This window comes from Pteropus medius, unplaced genomic scaffold (genome assembly GCF_902729225.1).
Source record: "Pteropus medius unplaced genomic scaffold, Ma_sr-lr_union100, whole genome shotgun sequence".
NCBI classification, from domain to species: domain Eukaryota; kingdom Metazoa; phylum Chordata; class Mammalia; order Chiroptera; family Pteropodidae; genus Pteropus; species Pteropus medius.
The window spans coordinates 3505749-3526839 of record NW_024343578.1 but is presented as its reverse complement, the minus strand read 5'-3'; the positions used below and the strand labels follow the sequence as shown (position 1 = coordinate 3526839).

The window sequence follows — 21091 nt, the reverse complement described above, 5'->3', positions numbered from 1 at the left end:
GGCCAGGGAGATTCTAAAGTCAGTTTCTAAAGTGAGGAATAAAATGTCTCAGTCAAAGTGTATATTAAATGGTACTTCAAATCCAAACCATGTTTTGTGAATATAGAATAAAAATTAATGGTTATTTCTGGTTTAAATAATAAAAGCACTAGTATTTTTTCCATAATCCAACAGAGATCTTTTTATTTAGTTTAGTCTTAAGGTCCAACATTAACTCCACAGAGAGGGCACTAACATCTCTTGGGCCTAGCATGGTGCCTTGCAAAAAGACACACAATAAATATTTAACACTTAAGACATATGATTACCTGGGAGTCTCCAACCACATAAGCTTAAAGAACCAACATAACACTGATGAAAGCAGATTAAAATACCCATGTTTAAATCATTTACTTCCTGACTAAAACATGGCACTACAGAGTTAGGTTCAAAATGAAGAGAGTTATATTCTACAGACGAGATTCCTTTCCTCCCAATCCTACCACTACTCTGGAAATGTGTTGCAGGTGACAAAGGGAGCAAGGTATGTGAATGCATTCATACAACCTATTCCCACAACTAGAAAAATCCAAGAAAATCATTCTTAATTTAAAAATGAAAAACTTGAAAATTCCCTCTCTCTTCCTGAGAACTTTAGGGCTAGAAAGATTTATACCTTGGGAGGTATAAATATGAACATGCGAGATCCTTCCAATTTCTTACTGAAAGAAACACAGACAAATCCAAAATGCAGGCATTTTCATTTTTGAGTAGAACCCTGGAGGCCTATAATAAGGCTGAGCCCCCTATAGGTAATGAATGTTCTACCCAAGAAAGCATGAGTTAAGCTGCTGCTCCTACATTAATATCAGAGAGTAAAATTCCAGGGAATCCCTAGTTAATTGCCTACCTAATTCCAATCACCTCGTTTCTAGAAAGAAACTGACAAGATGCCTAAGAACTAGATTTTGAGACTCCAAGAAGAATTCATGTTTTGAGAAATTCATCCACCACCGCTTCTTTGTGTTGACGTTTCAGCAAAAGGCGATCTAACTTGGGGAAGAAAGGGAAATGCTCTGCTTTGGGTGTCTTGCTATTTAGTTGTAGAAGAGAGATATAATTCCATATACTATTTTTTCTCCTTCTTTTTAAACGTGTGTTTATTCAGCAAGAATTTATGAGTACCTACAAGTCAAGCACAGTCTAGATGCCAGCAATAGGTGAACAAGGTGGTATCTTTTGTGGACTATCATTCTACCTCGGGGAAAACAGAAAGTAAACATGTAACCTAATAAACAAGATATTTCACAGATAGGGATAAAAACTGAAAACTATAGAACAGAGTGATGTGATGACAGAAAAGGAGTGTGGAGCAAATAATTTGGATAGGCTGCTCAGAATAGTGCTCTCTTATTTGATGTTATTCTAAGTGATATCAGAATAATGAAAAAGAGCCAATGACAGGAAGAACCAAGGGAAGCACGTTCAAGCAGAAGAGCAACTGTAAAATTCCAGAAGCAGGAACACACTTGGCACGTTCTAGGAACAGTACTCAGTCTAACCTACAAAAATATTCCTAACTAAGATGATTCCACTGACTCTAACTTTTAATCACAACACTGCATACTCTTACATGACATCTCAATCTAGAAATATTAGATCAGTTCTTGATAATATGAAGATTCTCTTTAAAACTCAGCAGGAAATATGCATCAATATAAAAGCAATTCATAAAAACAGCCACGCATGGGACACATTGTCCAGCCTGTCTTAGGATCTCTTGTAATTGTGGTGGGGCTCTCTGGCTGCATGCTCCTTTACCCTCTCAGTTACTAACACAACTGCATAGAAAGCCCAGCTGCTTACAGCAGCCCAGAAGAAATCACAAGGGCCTTGCCCACGTCCCAGAAGCCAATCTATCATCCATTCCAGCTGCACACTTACTCCTTCAGTCACTGTGCCTTGATTGTCTTGCCCATCTTCATCATCATCTTCATCATCTGCTTCTCCTTTCTGAACAAACTCATTTCTTGTTCGAAGGTACAGATCCCAGAGTTTGCAAGCAGCTTTATATTCAGGAGAATCTGGCTGTACATTAACAAAGAGAAAAAATACCATGTTAGTATTTTATTATAAATCGATTACTACTTTTAAAGAATTTTGTTCCAGCAGAGACTGGTATACTACGACATGACTCTGAAAACGCTATTACAAATTTTTAAAATTCTTCTAATTAAAAGATACAAGGGCCTCGATTTCTCTTCTGTGTATGCTTTAAAGGCATTCTGAAATCAGATTAATTAATTTATGCCCTATTATATTATAGAAAGACTTGAGGCAGAAGATAAATGATTTGCTAAATTAAGACTAATTATTAATAAGAAAGACAACTTAAAGAATAAGATCCATTGCAGCCACTATGGAAAACAGTATGGAGATTCCTCAAAAAACTAAAAATAGATCACATGATCCAATTCCACTTCTGTGTATTTATTTGAAGGAAAAAAAAACTAATTTGAAAAGATATATGCACCCCTATGTTCACTGCAGCATTATTTACAATAGCTAAGCTATGGAAGCAACCTAAGGGTCCATCAATAGATAAATGGATAAAGAAGATGTGGTATATACACACAATGGAATATTATGCAGCCATAAAAAAAAATGAAATCACGCTATTTGTAATCATATGGATGGGCCTAGATGGTATTATGCTAAGTGAAACAAATCAGAGAAAGACAAATATCATATAGTTTCATTTACATGTGGAATCTAAAAACACAAATGAACAAAAAAAAAAAAAAAAACCAGACTGAAAAAAAAACAGACCAAATGATTACCAGAATTAGTGGGGTGATCACACTGTAAGGTATAGAGACAAAGTCTCTACATTGTACACATGAAAGAAGTCAAAAAGATAGAAGCTAATAACTGCTTTGATATTACTTCTTTTTAAAAGTATTTAATACCTTATTTGAATATTTCTTTTTCCGTAGTGCAAATGAACTCTAACTAAAACGTTCCAGTAAAACCAATGTTTTAAACCAACTTCAAAAATGCATCCATGTGCCACCAATAAGGAGTAAGCAATGTTCATAAAAGCAAGAACACAGCAAGCAGGAACCCACATGATAAGTAGAACACTGAAGCTATTGTTCACCTTGACGGCATTTATAACACAAGATAAACCTCAGCTTTAGTTTTCAAAACTCCTGGAAGATGCAAGGACAGGAGATAAAGGCCAGGTTCCACCAGAGGCTGGGACTCCAAAGGCCATGGCTACAGTGTGAGTGGAAATTCAAAACAATTTAGCTTCTGCGCTGCCCAGGAACAAGGAAGACCACACACTGCAACCTCCACCCAGCTCAACCCATGCCTATCTCCAACATTGGCACTGTGGGGAAAGGAGAGGTACAAGATGAATCTCCTCTGAGAACTATTCATTAGCTAGCCCTAACAAAGATAGGCCAGGTGCCTGGAATAAGCAACAAATATCTTCTTTAGATTAACCCAACTTTAATCTAAGTCTCAAAAAATCTCTACAGATATAGTTCCAAAAAATATGAGATCATGGTCAAAATTCATTACCACACAAGAATGAAAGAATCACAAGAGAAAGTCAGCAGAAATGAGAGCAAAATCAGACATGCAAATACTTCAGATACTGGAATTATCTGCCATAGAATAAAAAATAAGTATGTTAAGCGTTTTAAAAAACAATGGGATTAGATATAAGCAAAGTGCAGGAAACCATAAAAAAGAAATTACCTCCAAAATACAAAAAATAGAATATTAAAACATAAAAAACCAATATTGGTTTAAGAGCAGATTTCAAAGAAAATTGGAAGAATGAAAGAAATGACCTAATAAGCAACACAGATACAAAAAAGGGGACTATGAAAGATTAAGGGAAATGGAGACCTAAGAGAGTTCTAATATAATTTCTAATCTGAGTTCTACAAGGAGAGAGAATGGGGCAAAGGCAATATACAAAGACACAATGGATGGAAAACTTTCCAGAGGTGATAAAAAGCACCAATCAAAAGATTTAGATTTAGGAAGCCATAAAACTCCTAAATTATAGATAGATATTCATATCTAGACATATCAAAGTGAAACTGCAGAATACAAGACAAAAAGATACTAAACCAGAATGAAAAAACAGATTACCTTTAAAGGAATTACAATTATCCTGACATGAGTTTTCCATAGCAATAAAAGAATGAAGAATAAAGAACGTAGTATGTTTGTGAGTAAAAACACTGACTATACCTTAAAAATATGAATTATATCTGAATAAAAAAATACATAGTCTTAAAAATCTAAAAACATTTTTGCAGAATCTTTATGAAGAAACATTTAAAGCATTGCTAAATACATTAAAAGACTTAAAGAGACACCAAATTCAAAGATTAGAGTACTCAATATTATCATATGTCAATGCTCCAAAATATGATCTACAGGGTCAATGGAATCCCGAAACAAATTTCAAAACAATTTTTTGTGCTTAACACACTAATATTAAAATGTATAAGGAAAAGCCAAGAATATATAAAGAAAAGGCCAACAATAGTCGGCATGCTTTCTTTAACAGATAGAGAATTATAAAGCCAAAGAAATTAAGGCAGAAATAGAATAGCCCAGGAAAAAAGAAAACTGGCAGAACAAAAGGAACAGATTACAAGGCTAGAAAGAGACCTATAAAAACATGGAAACAATGATAGTACTGACAAAGCAGACAAATGTAGAGAAAGTAGCTGTTTCAAGGTGCTGCTTATACCTGTGGGGAGAAAAAAATCTTTACCTCACAAAAATCAATCCCAACTGCATTAAAGGCTTAGATGTAAATGATAAAACTATTAAATCTTTAGAAGAAAATATGAGGAGAATATCTTTATAATCTTTGGGCAAGTGGAAAACGACACAAAGGATAAACCACAAAGGAAAAGATGGATAAATCTGAATATATTAAAATAAAAAACTCCAGTTCATCAAAAGACCCATAAAAAGAATGAAAAAACAGACATACATTGGAAGAGGGTATTTGCGACACATATAACCAAAAAAAAATTAGTATTCAGAACATAGAAAAATTTCTAGAAATATGAAAATAACAAATCCAAGAAACACATGGGCAAAAGATTTGAGCAGAGATAGAAGAAACAAGAATGTTTCATAATGATATGAATGTTCAGTCTCTTTACTAAGAAGAGAAATACAAACTCAAACTGCCAACTGAGAAACCACTATTCCCTTACCAGATAGATAAATATTAAAAATCCAGACAATTGTCAAATTGTATACCTTCCAAATTTGATGCTTTCTTACCTTATAATAGGCCTTTGCATTGTTAAAAAGCAGCTGGAAGTCAGCAGTCAGCAGATTCACATCATCATACTCCTCCATTTTTAGTTTCTGTTGAATTTTCATCAAGTCAATGGGCTGAGAAACCACTTCATAATAGTCTGGTTGATTTCTGTTATAATTTAACATTTTTAAAAAAATATATTAATCCAAAGCCTATAAAAAGTTATATTTCAAATATAAAGTTACATTTCAAAGTATCTGCAGAATGTCTAATATTCCAAGTGATAGAATATACTGCCATTACTAGAACTAAAAAGGAATAACAAAATCAAGATACACATGCATGCCCTGTTCAAAATATATATTAATGATATAAAAACCTAAATTAACATCTAAGATAGTTCTTTATATGCTAAATATTTACGATTTAGGGCACCAGTAATTATTTTTCTCAATTCTCCCTCAAGGGTAGGTAATTAACTCCATTCTAGACATGTAAGAGATTATTACTTGTAAATAATCTCATGGTCATTAAAGCTTTAATATCTCTTAGGATCCTGATTGACATGTTACAGCCATATATGTATATTTAATTTTTAAAACCTTTTATTCTGACATAAAAGTGGCAAAATAATACAAAGAATGCCTTTTATCTGACCATTTTGTGAGTAAGCTGCTGAAATGATGTCCTATCACCTCTGAATAGTTTAATGTGCATTTCCTACAAATAAGGACCACAGTTCAACTGTTAATATCAGGAAATTAACTTTGATATAGTATCACCATCTAACCCTCAGACTCCATTCATATTTTGCCAACTGTTCCAAAATTGTCCTTTATAGCAAAAGGATCAAGTCTAGAATCATGTGATGCATTTAGTCATATTTCTTTAGTTTCTTTCATTCTGAAACAGTTCCTCGGTCTTTCCTTGACTATCACGATCTCGATAATTTTGAAGATTACAGCTCATTTCTTGTACCGTCCTTCAATTTGGGTTTGTCTGTTTTTCTGGTAAGTTAAGGTTATGCTTTGGCAGGGCTATGACAGAAATGATGTTGCATTTGTCTGTCTCCTATCAGGTGGCACTTAATTTTAACTTGTCCCATTACTTAGATGAGGTTGATTTTGATCACCTGATTATCGTGGCATCTGTCAAGTTTTCTGATTGACCAAGTTACTGTTTTCTACCTGTATTTTATAGAGAGATACCTCCAGACTACATAAAAGCCCATAATTCATCAATTTATTCATTTATTTATATCGATATGGGTTCCCAGATTCCTATTTTACTCAGTGAGTTAAAAACCATTATTATAATTATTTTGATGCTCTAAGTGCTCCAGGTTTGGCCAATAGGAGTCCTTTCAAGATGGCTTCTATTTCTATGTCCTTTTGACATGTTCCTATCACCCGCTGAGCACTTGCTTATTTTCTGGCACCATAAGATGTTACAAGCTCATTTTTATTTTCCTTGCCCTTGAACTCAGCCATTTCCCCCAAAGAATTCTGGTTCTTTTTAATAGTATATGGTATTTAAAAACCAAGACCAAGGTGCTAGAAGTGCTCACTTCTACCGAAGGAAGAGGAAGAATTGAGTTTTTTACAACTTATTGACTACTTAAAATTTGAATGAACTATAAAATTAAGTATGAGAGGAACTAAAGGGGTACTCAACCTGCTATTCAGAGAAAATGTCAAGAACATAACAGTTTCGGTGAGTAAACTATAAAAGATCATCCAAGGCCTAAGATCAACATATCAGTGGTGCCAAGGGAGTGAGCATTAGAGCTCTGTTAACTTGATATCCAAGGTGGCTCTCTCTATCTGGGCCTGATGGGCGATAGCCCACTGCTCCCTGCTAAGGCTGGACATTAGCAGCCTCTGAGGCATGGAGGATTATCTGCAGACAACTGAGAACTCAAAGAGGACATGTATAGTAGTCTCTCCTTGTCTGCAGTTTTGCTTTCTGTGGTTTTAGTTACCCATGGTAAACCATGGTCTGACAAATTAAATGGAAAATTCAGAAATAATTTATGTTTTAAATTGCATGCTATCCATGTCATCCTATGTTTTGCCCAAGACCTGAATCATCCGCTTGTACAGCATATCCATACTGCATCCACTACCTACCTGCTAGTCAGTAGCAACAGTTATTAGATTTTTGCAGTATCGCAGTACTTGTGTTCAAGTAATCTTTATTTTACTTAATAATGGCCCCAAAGTGTCAGAGTAGTGATGCTGGCAGTTTAAATATGCCAAAGAGAAGCTGTAAAGTGATTCGTTTAAGTGAAAAAAAAAGAAAGTTCGTAACTTAATAAAGAAAAAACGTTGCATGCTGAAGATATATAGTAGAACGAATCTTCTCTGTGAAATTGTGAAGGAAAAAGAAATTAGTCCCAGCTTTGCTGTCACACTTCGAACTGCAAAAGTTACAGCCACAGTGCATAATAAGTGCTTAGTTAAGATGGAAAAGGTATTAAATTTGTGGGTAAAAGACCTGAACAGAAAACATGTTCCAACTGATGGCAACATGTTGCACCAGAAAGCATTGAGCTTTTTCGAAGACTTTAACAAGGGATCCTCTGAAACAAGTGATATCAAGCCATTAACTGCAAGTAAGGGTTCATTACCCAGATTTAGGAATAGGTTTGGACTGGAGAGGCTGCATCTGTTGATAAAGTTGCTGCCACATTTCCAGCAGAGTTGAAGAAGTTTATTAAGAACAAAGGTATGTATGTATAGGAAAGAACATACTGTATATATAGGGTTCAGTACTCTTTGTGATTTCAGGTATCCACCAGGGGTCTTGGAATGTATCTTCCATGGATAAGGAGCAAACTACTGTACCTAGAAAGGACATAACCTCTTGGTAGCTCTGCTAGAAGGCTCCTCACAAACATCTTCAGAATTACCTCAGAGACTAAAGGAAGATCAGGATCCAACATTTCACTCTACATAATATGATCAGAAAAAGGATCCTTCGACTTTCAAAATGAAATAGCTCTACTAATTTTTCCTATTTACAGAAAGGCATAAAAAAAGTAAAAATTGTTCTTATTTACCCAGAGTTAAAAGCTCTGGTGGTATTCTTATAGACTTCTACACACATGTAAACACAAATAGGGCTGTATAATACATGTTCTTTCATAGCTTTTCTCTCTGAACAATAGATGAGGGTACCCTGCCATGATATGGCTGTATAATAGCCAAAGCATAGCTAAAACTTTACCAAGAACAGTGAGAAACACCAGGCCTGATATGTGCAGGGCCTGTGGCTACCCCTAAACCCATTTCCCCTCTTCCCAGGCTGACAGCATTCTAAGCTGCTGCATAGGTACAAAAGATCATATTCTCCAGCGTCCTTGCAAGCAAGTTCTGGCCAACGCAAGAGCTGAAGTGTGCCATGTCCAGGACACATACTTCACATGTCTTTTTCCTACAGGCTGGAAGGTAGTTGTGGTGGTAAGCCATTTCAGACCATGCAGACAAAAGTAACAGCCCAAGGACAGCAGAATAAAGAGACAATATCTGGGTTCTGAGGACTATACAAAACAAGACTCTTACATGAAAGAAAGCAATTTTTCTTATTTCAGCCATTAATTTGGATGTCTTAGTACAAGTAGCCTAATGTACTAATGGCAACAAAGTCTCAAGAGATTCACAACTATGTATCTCTGAGCTACTTCTCATAAACTCTTCACAAAACATATGCATTCCACTGAGAGGCAGAGATGCTCTCCTGGCACAGCACAAGGGGAATGTAACAGTGCTGATAAAGCATCACTATCATGGAGGTTGGAAGAGAGTGCTCCAATATCCAGGGCCTGTATCCTCTGCCCCTTAACACTAGTCTGCTAGTAGAAAGCAGGCAGCAGAGGGGAAGTCCTTTTCTATGAGGGGTTTGTGTACTCCAGTATGATGTTCCTCCTCTATACAACATACTGGTTAAGAGCACATGCTGAATTTTGGTTATCTTTTAGTTAGTTCTGAAAACTTGAGCAAGTTCTCATCTATAAACTGTGATAATACAAGTTTAAACAAGATAAGGTCTGGAAAGTGCTTGGCAATGTGTCTAGCATATGGTAAACAATAAATACAGACTTTTAATAGCACATACTAATTAAATGACAACTTTTAAAAGACTGTTGATAATAAGCCAACTGAAATCTAGAGACGATTATTCATTTTAAAAAGAGTACTTCTTTTTTTGGCCATGACTAAGTTACAGGACTCTTTCTCTTACTCGAGAATGGTGACAGTGTATCCTTGCTTGCTCTGCTCTGTGAGGTGAGAAGTCTACCTTCAGCTAAACCTGCAGCTTGTTGGCTACTCACTGTGGCATCAACAATCACAAATGGGTTTAAATCTTTAATTAACTTATTGTATTAGTTTCCTACAGTTGCTGTAAAAAATTGCCATAAACTTAAAACACCAGAAATTCATTATCTTACAGAAGTCCAAAATTGGTCTCACTGGGCTAAAAAAGCAAGGTGTTGGCATTTCTTCTAGAGGGTCTACAAAAGAATCCATTTCCTTGACTTCTAGAGGCCACCTGCATTTCTTGGCTTGTAGTCCCTTCTTCATCTTCAAAGCCAAGAGTATAGCATCTTCAAATCTCTAACTTTTTACTCCTCTGCTTCCCTTTTCCCTGTTTAAGGACCCTGTAATTACACTGGGCCCACCTGGATAACTCAGAATAATCTAACTCAAAGTAAATTGATTACCAAACTTAATTACTCTTTGCCATGTAATCCAACATATTCATAGGTTCTAGGGATTAGAACATGGACATATCTGGGGACCATTAAACTGTCTATAACATGTATATATACTTTCCAAACAAATTAACTTCAACTGCCAGAGTCTGAATGGAATAGTGATGTTATTTTGACAGCAAGAGAAGAAGAAAACTCTAATAAGGGGGAACACAGCCTCTACAGGGAGGTGTTTGCAATGTGCATATTCGAATTAGCAAATTTTTTTTGTTTCACTGGACCACAGAGGTCAAGTCCAAAAGTAAGGGGAAAAAAGGAGAAAGGAAAAGGTAAAAATAATCGTGCATATTTTGAAAAATTAATCCCTTTTAACTATGATAGCTACATGTTCAATGCTATCTTAAAGGCTGTTAAATAATTTTTTAAAACATGTTTTACTTTCACGGAACTAGAGAAAGAACAATAAACCAAACCCAAAGCTAGCAGAAGGAAATAAAATATAAAGCAGAAATAAATGATGTGAAGAATACAAATAGGAAAAAAAAAATCAGCAAAGCTAAGAGCTGTTTTTTTGGAAAGAGCAACAAAATTGATAAACTCTTAGCTATATTAAGAAAAAAAGACAGATAAAATCAGAAATGAAAGAGAGAACATTACAACTGATGCTACATTAATAAAAAGGATTTTAACACTATGAACAATAGTATGACAATATATTGGATAACCTAGAGGAAATGGATAAATTCCTAGAATATACAAACTACCAAGACTGATTATAAAGAAACAGAAAACCTTAATAGACCTATAAGTAGTATGGAGATTGAATTAGTAATCAAGTCTCCTATCAAAGAAAAGCCCTGGATCTAATGGCTTTGCTGATGAATTCCACCAAATGTTTAAAGAACTAAAACTAATCCTTTCCAAACTTTTCCAAAACATTGCAGGAGGGAAAACTCACTTATTCTATCAGGCCAACAGTGCCCTGATACCAAAACCAGGCAAAGATACTACAAAATAACTGTAAACCAATATCCCATATGAACAACAATGCAAAACCCTCAACAACATACTGGCAAAATGAATTCAGCAGCATATTAAAATGATTATACACCATACCAAATGGGATTTATTCCTGGAATGCAAGGATAGTTCAATCTACGAAACTGATAAAAGTAATGCATCATATTAACTGAATGCACATGATCATCTCAACTGACAGGGAAAAAAACATTTGAAAAAATTTAATACCCTTTCATAATAAAAACTCAACAAATTAGGAGTAAATAGAAACGAACTCAACATCATAAAGGCCTTATATGAAGAGTCCACAGCTAACATCATACTCAAAATGGTGAAAAGACTGAAAGCTTTCCCTCTAAGATTAGGAATACTAATGGACAAGGATGTTTGCTCTCACCACTTGTTTTCAACATAGTATTGGGAATACTAGTCAGAACAATTAGACAACAAAAAGAAATAAAAGGCATCCAAATTGGAAAGGAGAACTAAAATTATCTTTGTTCACAGATGATATGATCTTATATGCAGAAAACTCTAAAGAGTCCGCAAAACAACAAAAAAGACCCCATTTGAACTAATAAGTGAATTCAGCAAAGTTGTAGAATACAAAATCACCATATGCAAAAATTAGTTGCATTTCTATATACTAACGATGAATAATCCAAAAAGGAAATTAAGAAAACAATTCCATTAATAATAACATAAAAAAGAATAAAATACATAGGAATAAACCTGACCAATTAGGTGAAAGAGTTACACACTTAAAACTACAAATCTCTGTAAGAAATTAAAGAAGACATCAATAAATGGAAAGATCTCATGCTCATTGACCAGAAAATTAAACATTGTTAAAGACACCAATACTACCCAAAGCAACAGACAGGTTCAACACAATCCCTATCAGAGGCAGATTCGAGATGGCATAGAAGATAGAGGCAGGGCGCACCTCCTCTCGCAACCACATCAAAATTATAACAAAACTCCAGAGCAACCAGTACGCGGAGTTGCCAGAGGTCTGGCTAAAAAGAAGCCCTACAACTAGGTCACCTCAAATAACAGGTCACTTCAAAACGGCAGGAGGAGTGAAGATACAAAACAGCCTAGTCCCATAACTATATGTGGTGATCAAGAATTGGGAGGGGTATCTTGGCTGGAGAGCCACCTTCCCCATCTGAGGTTGTGGCTGAGTGAGACGGAGGGCTGTGAGAAGCAGAGACCTTCCTCTTTAAAGGGCCCATTCCTGGCCTTACTCGCTGACAGACTCACTTACTCTGAGCTCCAGCGCTGGGCAGCTGTTCAAGGAACACCAGGGATATATGGGGAGGCACTGAGCTGTTGGGCTTCAGCACGAGGGCTGGAGGGGTGTCAGCTTACACCCAGAAAGAGGTGGAGGCACAAACCATTGTTCTTTTGTTGAGCCCTCCCTCCTCCCAGCCTGCAGATGCAGGCACCATCGACCTGGATAACACAGGTCACTCCACTCAAGAGATTCCCTGAGACTCCAACTCTCCCAACCTGTGACCCATTCAAGCTGCTTCCAGAGATTTATTCCATACAAACGGGTTGTCTTGGCTCCTGATGCAAACTTTCACAAAATCTCTCAAAGGCTCACAAAATCCGAAAAAGCAATATCTGGCCTTGGCATGCCCTGTACCTCTTGCTGAGCAGCCCCAAGCCCCGTACCAGTGGCAGCCAGCCTCGGTTTCTGTCTTGGCCCCTTGAGGCCCCTATAAGCCCAGCATGGATGCAGCCATATGTGAATTGTTTGGTGACCCTCATCAGGTGGCCCCAGAAGTGCACAGGCGGCAGCTGAACTTGGCCTGCAGCTAGACCTCTCCCAGGTCTGTGCCAAGGGGCCCCACAGCACACCTACTAACCTACTACATAAAGCCACTCTACTAAGAGCGGGAGACTTAGGAATCCTATCTAATACATAGAAACAGATACAGGGAGGCAACCAAAATGGGGAAACAAAGAAGCATGTTCTACATGAAAGAACAGAAGAAAAAGAATTCATCAAAATGGAGACAAGCAATATACCAGATGCAGAGTTCAAAACACTGGTTATAAGGATACTCAAAGAACTTAGAAGAAGAATAAATGAACTCAGTGAGAACTTTAACAAAGAGATAAAAAAACAAATAGAGAGGAAAACATAATAGGGAGCCAGTCAGAAACGAAGAATACAATATCTGAGATGAAGAGCACTTTAGAGAGAATCAACAGAGTGGATAAAAGGAGGATCAAATCAGCATCACAGAGGATGGGGTACCAGAGGATACCCAAATAAAATATCAACAAGAAAAAGAATGCAGAAAAACGAAGACAGTTTAAGAAGCCTCTGGGACAACATCAAGCATTAACAACTTTCACATCACAGGATTACCAGAAGAGAGAGAGCAAGGAATAGAAAATCTTTTTGAAGAAATAATGATGGAACCCTTCCCTAACTTGGTAAAAAAATAGATATACAACCCCAGGAAGTTCAGAGTCCCAAACAAGATGAACCTAGACACATCATAATTAAAATGCTAAAGGTTAAATTCAAAGAGAGAATCTTAAAAGCAGCAAGAGAAAGTTAGTTACATACAAGGGTATGCCCATAAAACCGTCAGCCCATTTCTCAAAAGAAACGTTACAGGCCAGAAGGGCTTGGCACAAAATATTTAAAGTGTTAGAAACCCAGGACCTACAACCAAGATTACTTTACCCAGCAAAGTTATCATTTAGAATCGAAGGACAAATAAAGAGCTTCCCAGGAAAGAAAAAGCTAAAGGAGTTCATCACCACCAAGCCAGTATTACAGAAAACATTAGAGAGACTTCTTTAAGGAAGAAATACGTATCAAAAGTCTAAATAAAGAATGGCAATAACTACGTATCTACTGATGAGTATTAAAAATGAAAAAGAATTAAATGCTCCAATCGAAAGATAAGGTGGCTGGATGTATGAGAAAACAAGACCCTTACATATGTTGCCAATAAGAGATTTCAGATTAAAAGACACACACAGGCTGAAGGGGGATGAAAAAGATATTACATAATGGACATAGAGGGTAGTGTGTTGAATGGAGCAAGTCAGACAGCGGAAGACAAATGCCATATGATTGCATGTATATATGGAAACTAAAGACCAAAATAAACAAGATTTATTGGGGTGATCACTTTGTAAGTTACACAGATGTCTAATCACTACGTTGTACACCTGAAACTAATATAGTATTCTATGCCAACTACAACGGGAAAAAAATTACAAAGAGGAAAAAAAAAATCCCTATCAAATCCCAACAGCAGTTTGGCAGAAACAGAAAAATCCATCCTGAAATTCATATATAATTTCAAAGAGCCCCTAATAGCCAAAACTATCTGACAAAAAAGAACAAAGTTGGTAGACTGCTAAAGCTGATCCATAAACCAGTCATCACAGAGGACTCACGCTTTTTTATTTCAAAACTTACTACAAAACTGCAAGTGTGGCAAAGATGTGGAGAAACTGGAACCCTTGTACACTATTGGTGGGAATGTAAAACGGTGTGACAATTATGGAAAACAGTATGGTGATTCCTCAAAATATTAAAATCATAATTACTACAGAGCCAGCAACCCCAAGTCTGGGTATACAGTATAGCTAAAAGAACTGAAAACAGCATCTCAAAGAAGTATTGGCACCCCATGTTCACTGCAGCATTATTTACAATAGTCAAGAGGTAAAAGCAACTCAAGTGTTTATCAATAGACGAATACATAAACAAAATATATGTTAATACAATGGAATATTATTCAGCCTTAAAAAGAAAATCCTGTCACATGCTACAGCATGTATGAATTTTGAGGACATTGTGCTACATGAAATAAGCCAGGCACAAAAGACAAATACTGTATGATTTCACTTATGAGAAATTCAAAGTAGTCAAATTCATAGAAAGAAAGTGCAATGGTGGTTGCCAGGGGATGAAGGGAAAGGGGAAATGGGGAGTTATTTAATGGATATAGAGTTTCAATTTTGTAATATAAAAAAGTTTTGGAAATTTGCTGTACAACAATTTGAATGTACTTAACACTTATTGAACTATACAATTAAAATAGTTAAGATTATAAATTTTATATAGTGTATTTTTTTATAACTAAAAATTTTTAAATATGCTTCACTACATCTTGACAACTAAAAAAAAAAAACCAACCAAATATTCAATTACCAAACACTTTAAGCATGGATGCAAAACCAAATTCCTCCCACTCACCTTCCAACTCACCTTCGCTTCGGTGCCCTAATGAAGAGCTCACAGAGGAGCCTGCCCTGTTCATCCTTATAGTCTCGGATAGTGTTGTAGAGTTCATGGCACACAGCAATCTACACATAGAAACAAGAGAAAAATCACCAGATAAGTGAGCAGAAAGCCAGTGTGGGCATATACATTATCTTTAATAAAAACACACCCATAAAAGGCAAGTAGATAAAGGACAAATCCCCAAACAGCCATTAGGAACTCAAGTCTAAAATATGCTGACAGTATCTCTATTTAAAATAATTTAACTGATAAATGTTTTGGTATCTTTCATCAGATTTATGCTACTGATTTTTTTTTCTTTTATATTAAATCAATTCATATCACTCTCTTGTTTAAAATCATCCTATAGAGGAGCTTCTTACTACTCAGAAAATAAAATCTAAACTCCTAACATTGCCCATGAAGTATGTAGGGTAATTGCATACCCGGGCTGGGCACTTTGCCAGTCTCCTACCTCTTGACTGTCTTTCTGTAATCACAACACACCAAACCCATTCCTAACCCAGCCCCTCTGCCTAGAACATTCTTCCCCAGCACTCTGCAGGGTCGGTGCCTTCTCAACATAGAGAAATCTTTCTTGAAGGTCTGTGCCAAAACAGACCAGATCATCCAAACTTTTCTTCTTAGTTCTTATCACTAGCTGAGGATACTTTATTATTTTTATTTATCTGTTTCCATTTTGCTTTCCCTCCAACACTAGAATTTAAGCTCCATATGAAAAATTGGCTTGTCTTACCCAATCACCAGAACAGTGCTTGCCACATGACAAAGTTATTTGAGTGAATATATAATGTGACATATTGATATTCCTTATATTATTTCATAATACTGATGTATTACTGTAAGATTTATGGCTAAACATATACTTTTCATAAAAGAAAAATTAAGAATATTAATCCAGAGGAAAAAGAAATGGAGGCCTTGTATATTAACCACTTATCATTAAAGGAAGGGTAGAGTATCATAGGAAAAGAGGAAGAAACTGTGTGATCCAAGTTACTCACAGGATCTACAGTTGGAAGATTGGAAAGTCTCCTCCTTTTCCTGCTTGGGCCTGGTGTGGACACGGAATGGTGCCCGTCGTCAAAGTCCCCACTGACACTACTGGAAGGGGAAGTAGCTCTTCTTCTCTTGGAACCCATTGAATCCAACTTCTTCTATAAGAAATAATTAGCCATGTTCTTATATTTAAATTTAGAGTCTGCCACCAAGCCCTCAGCTGGCCACCTGATATCAAGCTTCTGATTCACTCTGGAGGATATTTTAACTGTAGCAAAGAAGCTTGACTAAGTTTTTTTCAATGGAAGTCCTGGACCTTGTTGCTTTAGTCCCTTCATTAATCAGAATGCTACACTTTCAGCTTGGATGGGATAAATTCAGCAAAAGTGTACTCATCTGTATATCACCAATTTTGAACGACTCGATCGCTTCAAGGCCCCCAAATTACTTTGGACTGGAGTTTGAAAACCCACAAGTAATGGTATACTACTGTACTGAAGGTACTGATCTCTCATCCTCTAAGACAGCCAGGCAGACCTTGGGGACAGAGGCCCCAAGGCAGTCACCTCTGAAGTCAGCAGCCTCATCTGTCTTCTCCAATGTGTCTTATAATTATGATCATTTTCCAAGTAGGCCATGACATAATAAAGAATAGGCAACTGTGCCTGTGGCAAAGGAGCAGTGCAAAAAGGCAGGGGAACAGAGGACAATTAACATTTGAGCATTTTAGATGCACCCTAAAATTAACACTTTGAAAATAAATTTTCTCCACTTATTAAAGATTCACAAGACATACCCCTGGAAAACACTTAATGTAACTTGCCATACCTATGCCAAAGTAACAAAACTGTGCTTTGAAACTTTTGCCAATCCAAACTAACATGACACATGTTACCCTATCCTTGTGAATTTTGAAACTTTACCCTATCCTTGTGCTTTGAAAAGTACCCCAGAGGTGAGCTTTTAGATCCTGCTTGGCCTTTCAGAAACACAAAAATTTGCTATCAGTTTCAGGCAGGCTGCTAAGTATCTAATCTTAATACAACTTTACAAATATATACATTTGACTATAACACAAGAAATGTACTCACTGAAATAATCTCCTATAGCCAGAGGAAAAGGGTGTATACTGGAAGGTCCCACACACTTATACAATTTTTCAAGTGTATCAAAGGTGTTGTGATTTCAAAGGTCTTTCTCTAAAGCTAAAAGAAAACCTGATCCCAGTTTCACTCATCAACATTCAATTTCAGGTAACTAAGACAATGGCAGCCGAAAGAATGGGTTGCCAATAGTATGGAGAGAAAAATTGGGGCTCTCCAGGGAATGAAAGCAGGAACAATCCTGGCAATCAACTAAGACATAAAAGGAGTCTCCTATGTCTTCCTTCAATAGTCCACATGGTATCTGAAAACAGAGCACAACATGAAGATGTTCCTTCCTCTAGGCTTTGGTTTGTTAAAGTGTATTAATTTGCAATTGGCTACAACTAGTGAAAAGCTTCAAAGGGCTTAGGCCAAGGGCAGTCAAGTTTTGCTGATTTTTGTTTGTTTTATAAAAAGTCTGATGAACTGGCCTCATTTCATTAAGATGAAGAAACTAAGGACCCATCCTTTGTAAACAATCTATGACAAGGACACAAGTGAATCTGATGAACACAAGAGGGAATCTTTATGGAAAGGATAACAAAATTTAAGAAAGATGGAAGGGAAAAGGCAGGGAAGGACAGAAAAGGAAAGGGGTATAGATGATCAGTAATTTACCAGCTTTACCAGAGCACAACCAGCGCCTCGAAAAGCCAGTCTCCTCATAATGTCTGAAGGCCAAGTGAAGCCAGTGGGAGAAGGCAGGGCTTTAGAAGTGCTGATTCAGTGTTAATATATTCAAAACTGAAAGAGAAGAACAAGACGGAGAAAAGGGAAATAAAAAAGAAGGGTCAGAAGGAGTAAAAATGAGCACGAATAGATAGAAAACATTCAGTAGAACTGCTAAGGAAAGAGAACTCAAGAAAAATAGGCATATCAATTTCCTTGCGCCAATGAAACAAACTGCAGCAAAGGCTCAGGCATTAAAAGTAACTAACATTTCTTCCATTTTAAAACCAAATGCTTTTCATATGCTTAAAGATGTCTCACTGAGGTTCCCCTTTACTCACATGGAATGACTGTCAATTCCAGGAATGAAGCATGCCTGCCCAAATGCCCCCTAGTCAATAAGAGCAGAGTTCAATCACAGAGCTGGAAAGGAGAGTGAACATATGTGGAAGGTTCACACTGTGATACCAAGTGTTGGTAAGCTGGAACAAACTAAAAATGGCTCATGTGAGCAAAGAGTATGGAAAACTCTCCCCAACCACTCCCCCCGCAAAAAAAAATTCAGAGAAAGACATTTCTTTCCAAAAGTCCTATGAGCAATGGGAAGAAACCACATACAAGTTAGAAAGGTTAAAAAAACAAACAAAAAAGTCTTCAACCACAATGGCAAGTCAAAGTTACTTTTATAAATAATCCACTGAAAAGCTTAATGACAAAAAATAAAAATCATTGGTGTGTATACAGTTTGGACCATACAATATCCAAAACTCCTTGAGTCATTAGTTTACTCTGATAAAATAATAAAAAGATGTAACTTAAGAGTAGTTTTCAAATATTTTCTTATTCAAAGGATGCATTTAAAAATGTACTTTGAAAGTTTAGCAAGAAAGGCCGTGCGGCCAGGTGGGTAAGAAGAGCAATATGATCTGAGCTCAGAAGACAAAAAGAGTCCCAGTTTTTCCACTGCTAATTATGCTTTGATGTTGCTTGAGTCACAACCTTTCAGGTCTGTTTCTTCATTTCTAAAATGAGAACAGTAAAGCATACATATCTCCCCTGGATTGTCGTGACACATGTTCCCTGGGCACAGAAAAGAATTTTATTCATTTTGCAGCCCTGGTTTATAGAATATTTGGTATTGTTTGGTGATCAATTTATGTTTTTAATAAACATATTAAAAGTGCATTTAAATGAGACATTTAAAAAAGTTTGTGTAATTTAAAAAAACCGTGAGCATCCCTTCAGCAATTCTTTTTCCATGAAAAGAAATAGATTCCCTGGATAACAGATTTTAAAAAGGCATTGATTTGGTCACATGTCCAAAAGACTGATAACAAATGATAAATTACAGTAAAGAATAACTTTATAAAATGTATATCTGGGAAAATATTTACTCAGTATAGCCAAATAGTATATTTTGACAGCTTATAAAGTTTAGTATTCTCCTGCATTTCTAATGGTACTTTACACTGTAAATGCATGCTTAAAACAAAAATTGTAGAGAACAGATAACTTAAAGGAAAAAAGAAACCATTTATAATCCTACTTCCCAGAAAAAAACCACCCTTAACTTAGGCTTTCAGAGCTTTCAGTATTTATTTTATGCCTCAGTTGCTTTTTTTTTTTAAACAAAAGTGTCAATAAACTATGTATTATTGTGCAGCTTTTTTCAAATTAAGGAGATTCTTCCAAGTCAACATCCTTCCACATGATATTTGATGGCTTGATAGTTGTTTAACGTATAGATATACCACAAATTACTAATCTTGGGGATTTGGGTAGAATATTTGAAGTATTCTGCATACTCCCTAAGCTAAAGAAAGTGGGCAAGGCCCTCCATTTATCCACTCACACAACTGTTACTGTTTTAATTTGAAATACTTCTTCAAAAGATACTTTCCAATCTTACTTTGGATCTTAAAATATGGGCAATCTGTTAACGAGTAAAGCAAACACTATACTACTCTCTTATGTTTGTATTGAGTTCAGTTGGCTTCCAACTTATATTTGAGAAAGAGTGCATTTTTAAATAGGGGGAAAAAAAACACCTAAAAACCATTTTCGAGAAGCCCTAGTTTGTTGGAAAATAAGTTATGTGTTTTACTCCATGTTTCTGTAATTGTAATAATTTCTATATCCACTACACTGTGTACCTGTCACTTGTCTTTCAGAATTTCTTCTAAATTTCTGCCAATCTTCCCCTTTACGTCACCAATATCTACCCTATAATAACAAAACTATGCTTCTCTTTCAGTAAAAATTTTGAGATGAAAAAAATGTTAAAAACCAGAAACCTCCATTTTTTGTGTTGCAGATAAGAAACTTAAGTGTCTGGCGGCTACTATAAATACAAGTCCCATTGATAAAAAATACTCAGTCTGAACACAGTCATCTGGAAAGTATAAAAATCACTAGAAGAGTTTGTATCAGAACCGTCAAGCAGTAACAAAAAAGAAGGTCTTGACCTGCGGAGGAAATAACTTTCCCCATCTGTCACTGACAAGGGGGACTAAGGAAAACGCTGACAGCTTTGAGCACTCCGACGGCCGCCGGGGGCGGGAAAAAGAAGCGCGGGGAGTTTCCCGGCTGCGGCGCGCTTTTGTCCCGGCAGGCAGGTGCGGCAAAGCTGCCAGGCCCGTCTCGACGCCCGCCGCCGTGCCCCACCCGCACCTTGCGCCCGGCTTGACCCACGCATCCAAGCGGCCGAGGCTGGGCCTCTGCCGCGGCTCCCGCCCGCTCGGGCCCACACAAAGGCCCGGCAGCCAGACGAAGAGGTGCGGCCCCGCCCGCCCCAGGCCCGGCCTTACCCAGCCGCTTCGCCGCCTGCAGCCCCGGCTGCGGTCCCCGACCGCCGTGCCCCGCCCCGTGGCCGCCACGGCTGCTGCTATTGCTCCTCCGTTCGCGGCCGCTGCCGTCGCTCCTGCACCCGCCGCCCTCACCACCCTCACCCCTCCCGGTGCCGCCGCAAA

At 37.0% G+C, this 21091-nt stretch overlaps 1 protein-coding gene across 16 annotated transcripts in view; it reads right to left on the bottom strand.

Moving 5' to 3' along the window:
* The window catches only part of PBRM1 (polybromo 1), a 104986-nt gene extending 83928 nt beyond the window's left edge, over positions 1-21058 (bottom strand). For 8 of the 16 annotated variants that reach the window (XM_039867489.1, XM_039867496.1, XM_039867497.1 and 5 more), the window contains exons 1-6: positions 20930-21058; positions 18072-18197; positions 16314-16466; positions 15274-15371; positions 5308-5455; positions 1924-2067 (exon numbers count right to left, since the gene is read on the bottom strand). In XM_039867489.1, coding sequence (XP_039723423.1) covers positions 1924-2067; positions 5308-5455; positions 15274-15371; positions 16314-16466; positions 18072-18119 — 591 coding nt within the window. In that variant the 5' untranslated portion in view covers positions 18120-18197; positions 20930-21058. Of the gene's footprint in view, positions 1-1923; positions 2068-5307; positions 5456-15261; positions 15372-16313; positions 16467-18071; positions 18198-20929 lie in introns of those variants that run through there. The other 8 variants (XM_039867490.1, XM_039867501.1, XM_039867505.1 and 5 more) reach the window with 6 other exon arrangements.
* Positions 21059-21091: the final 33 nt, after the last annotated feature.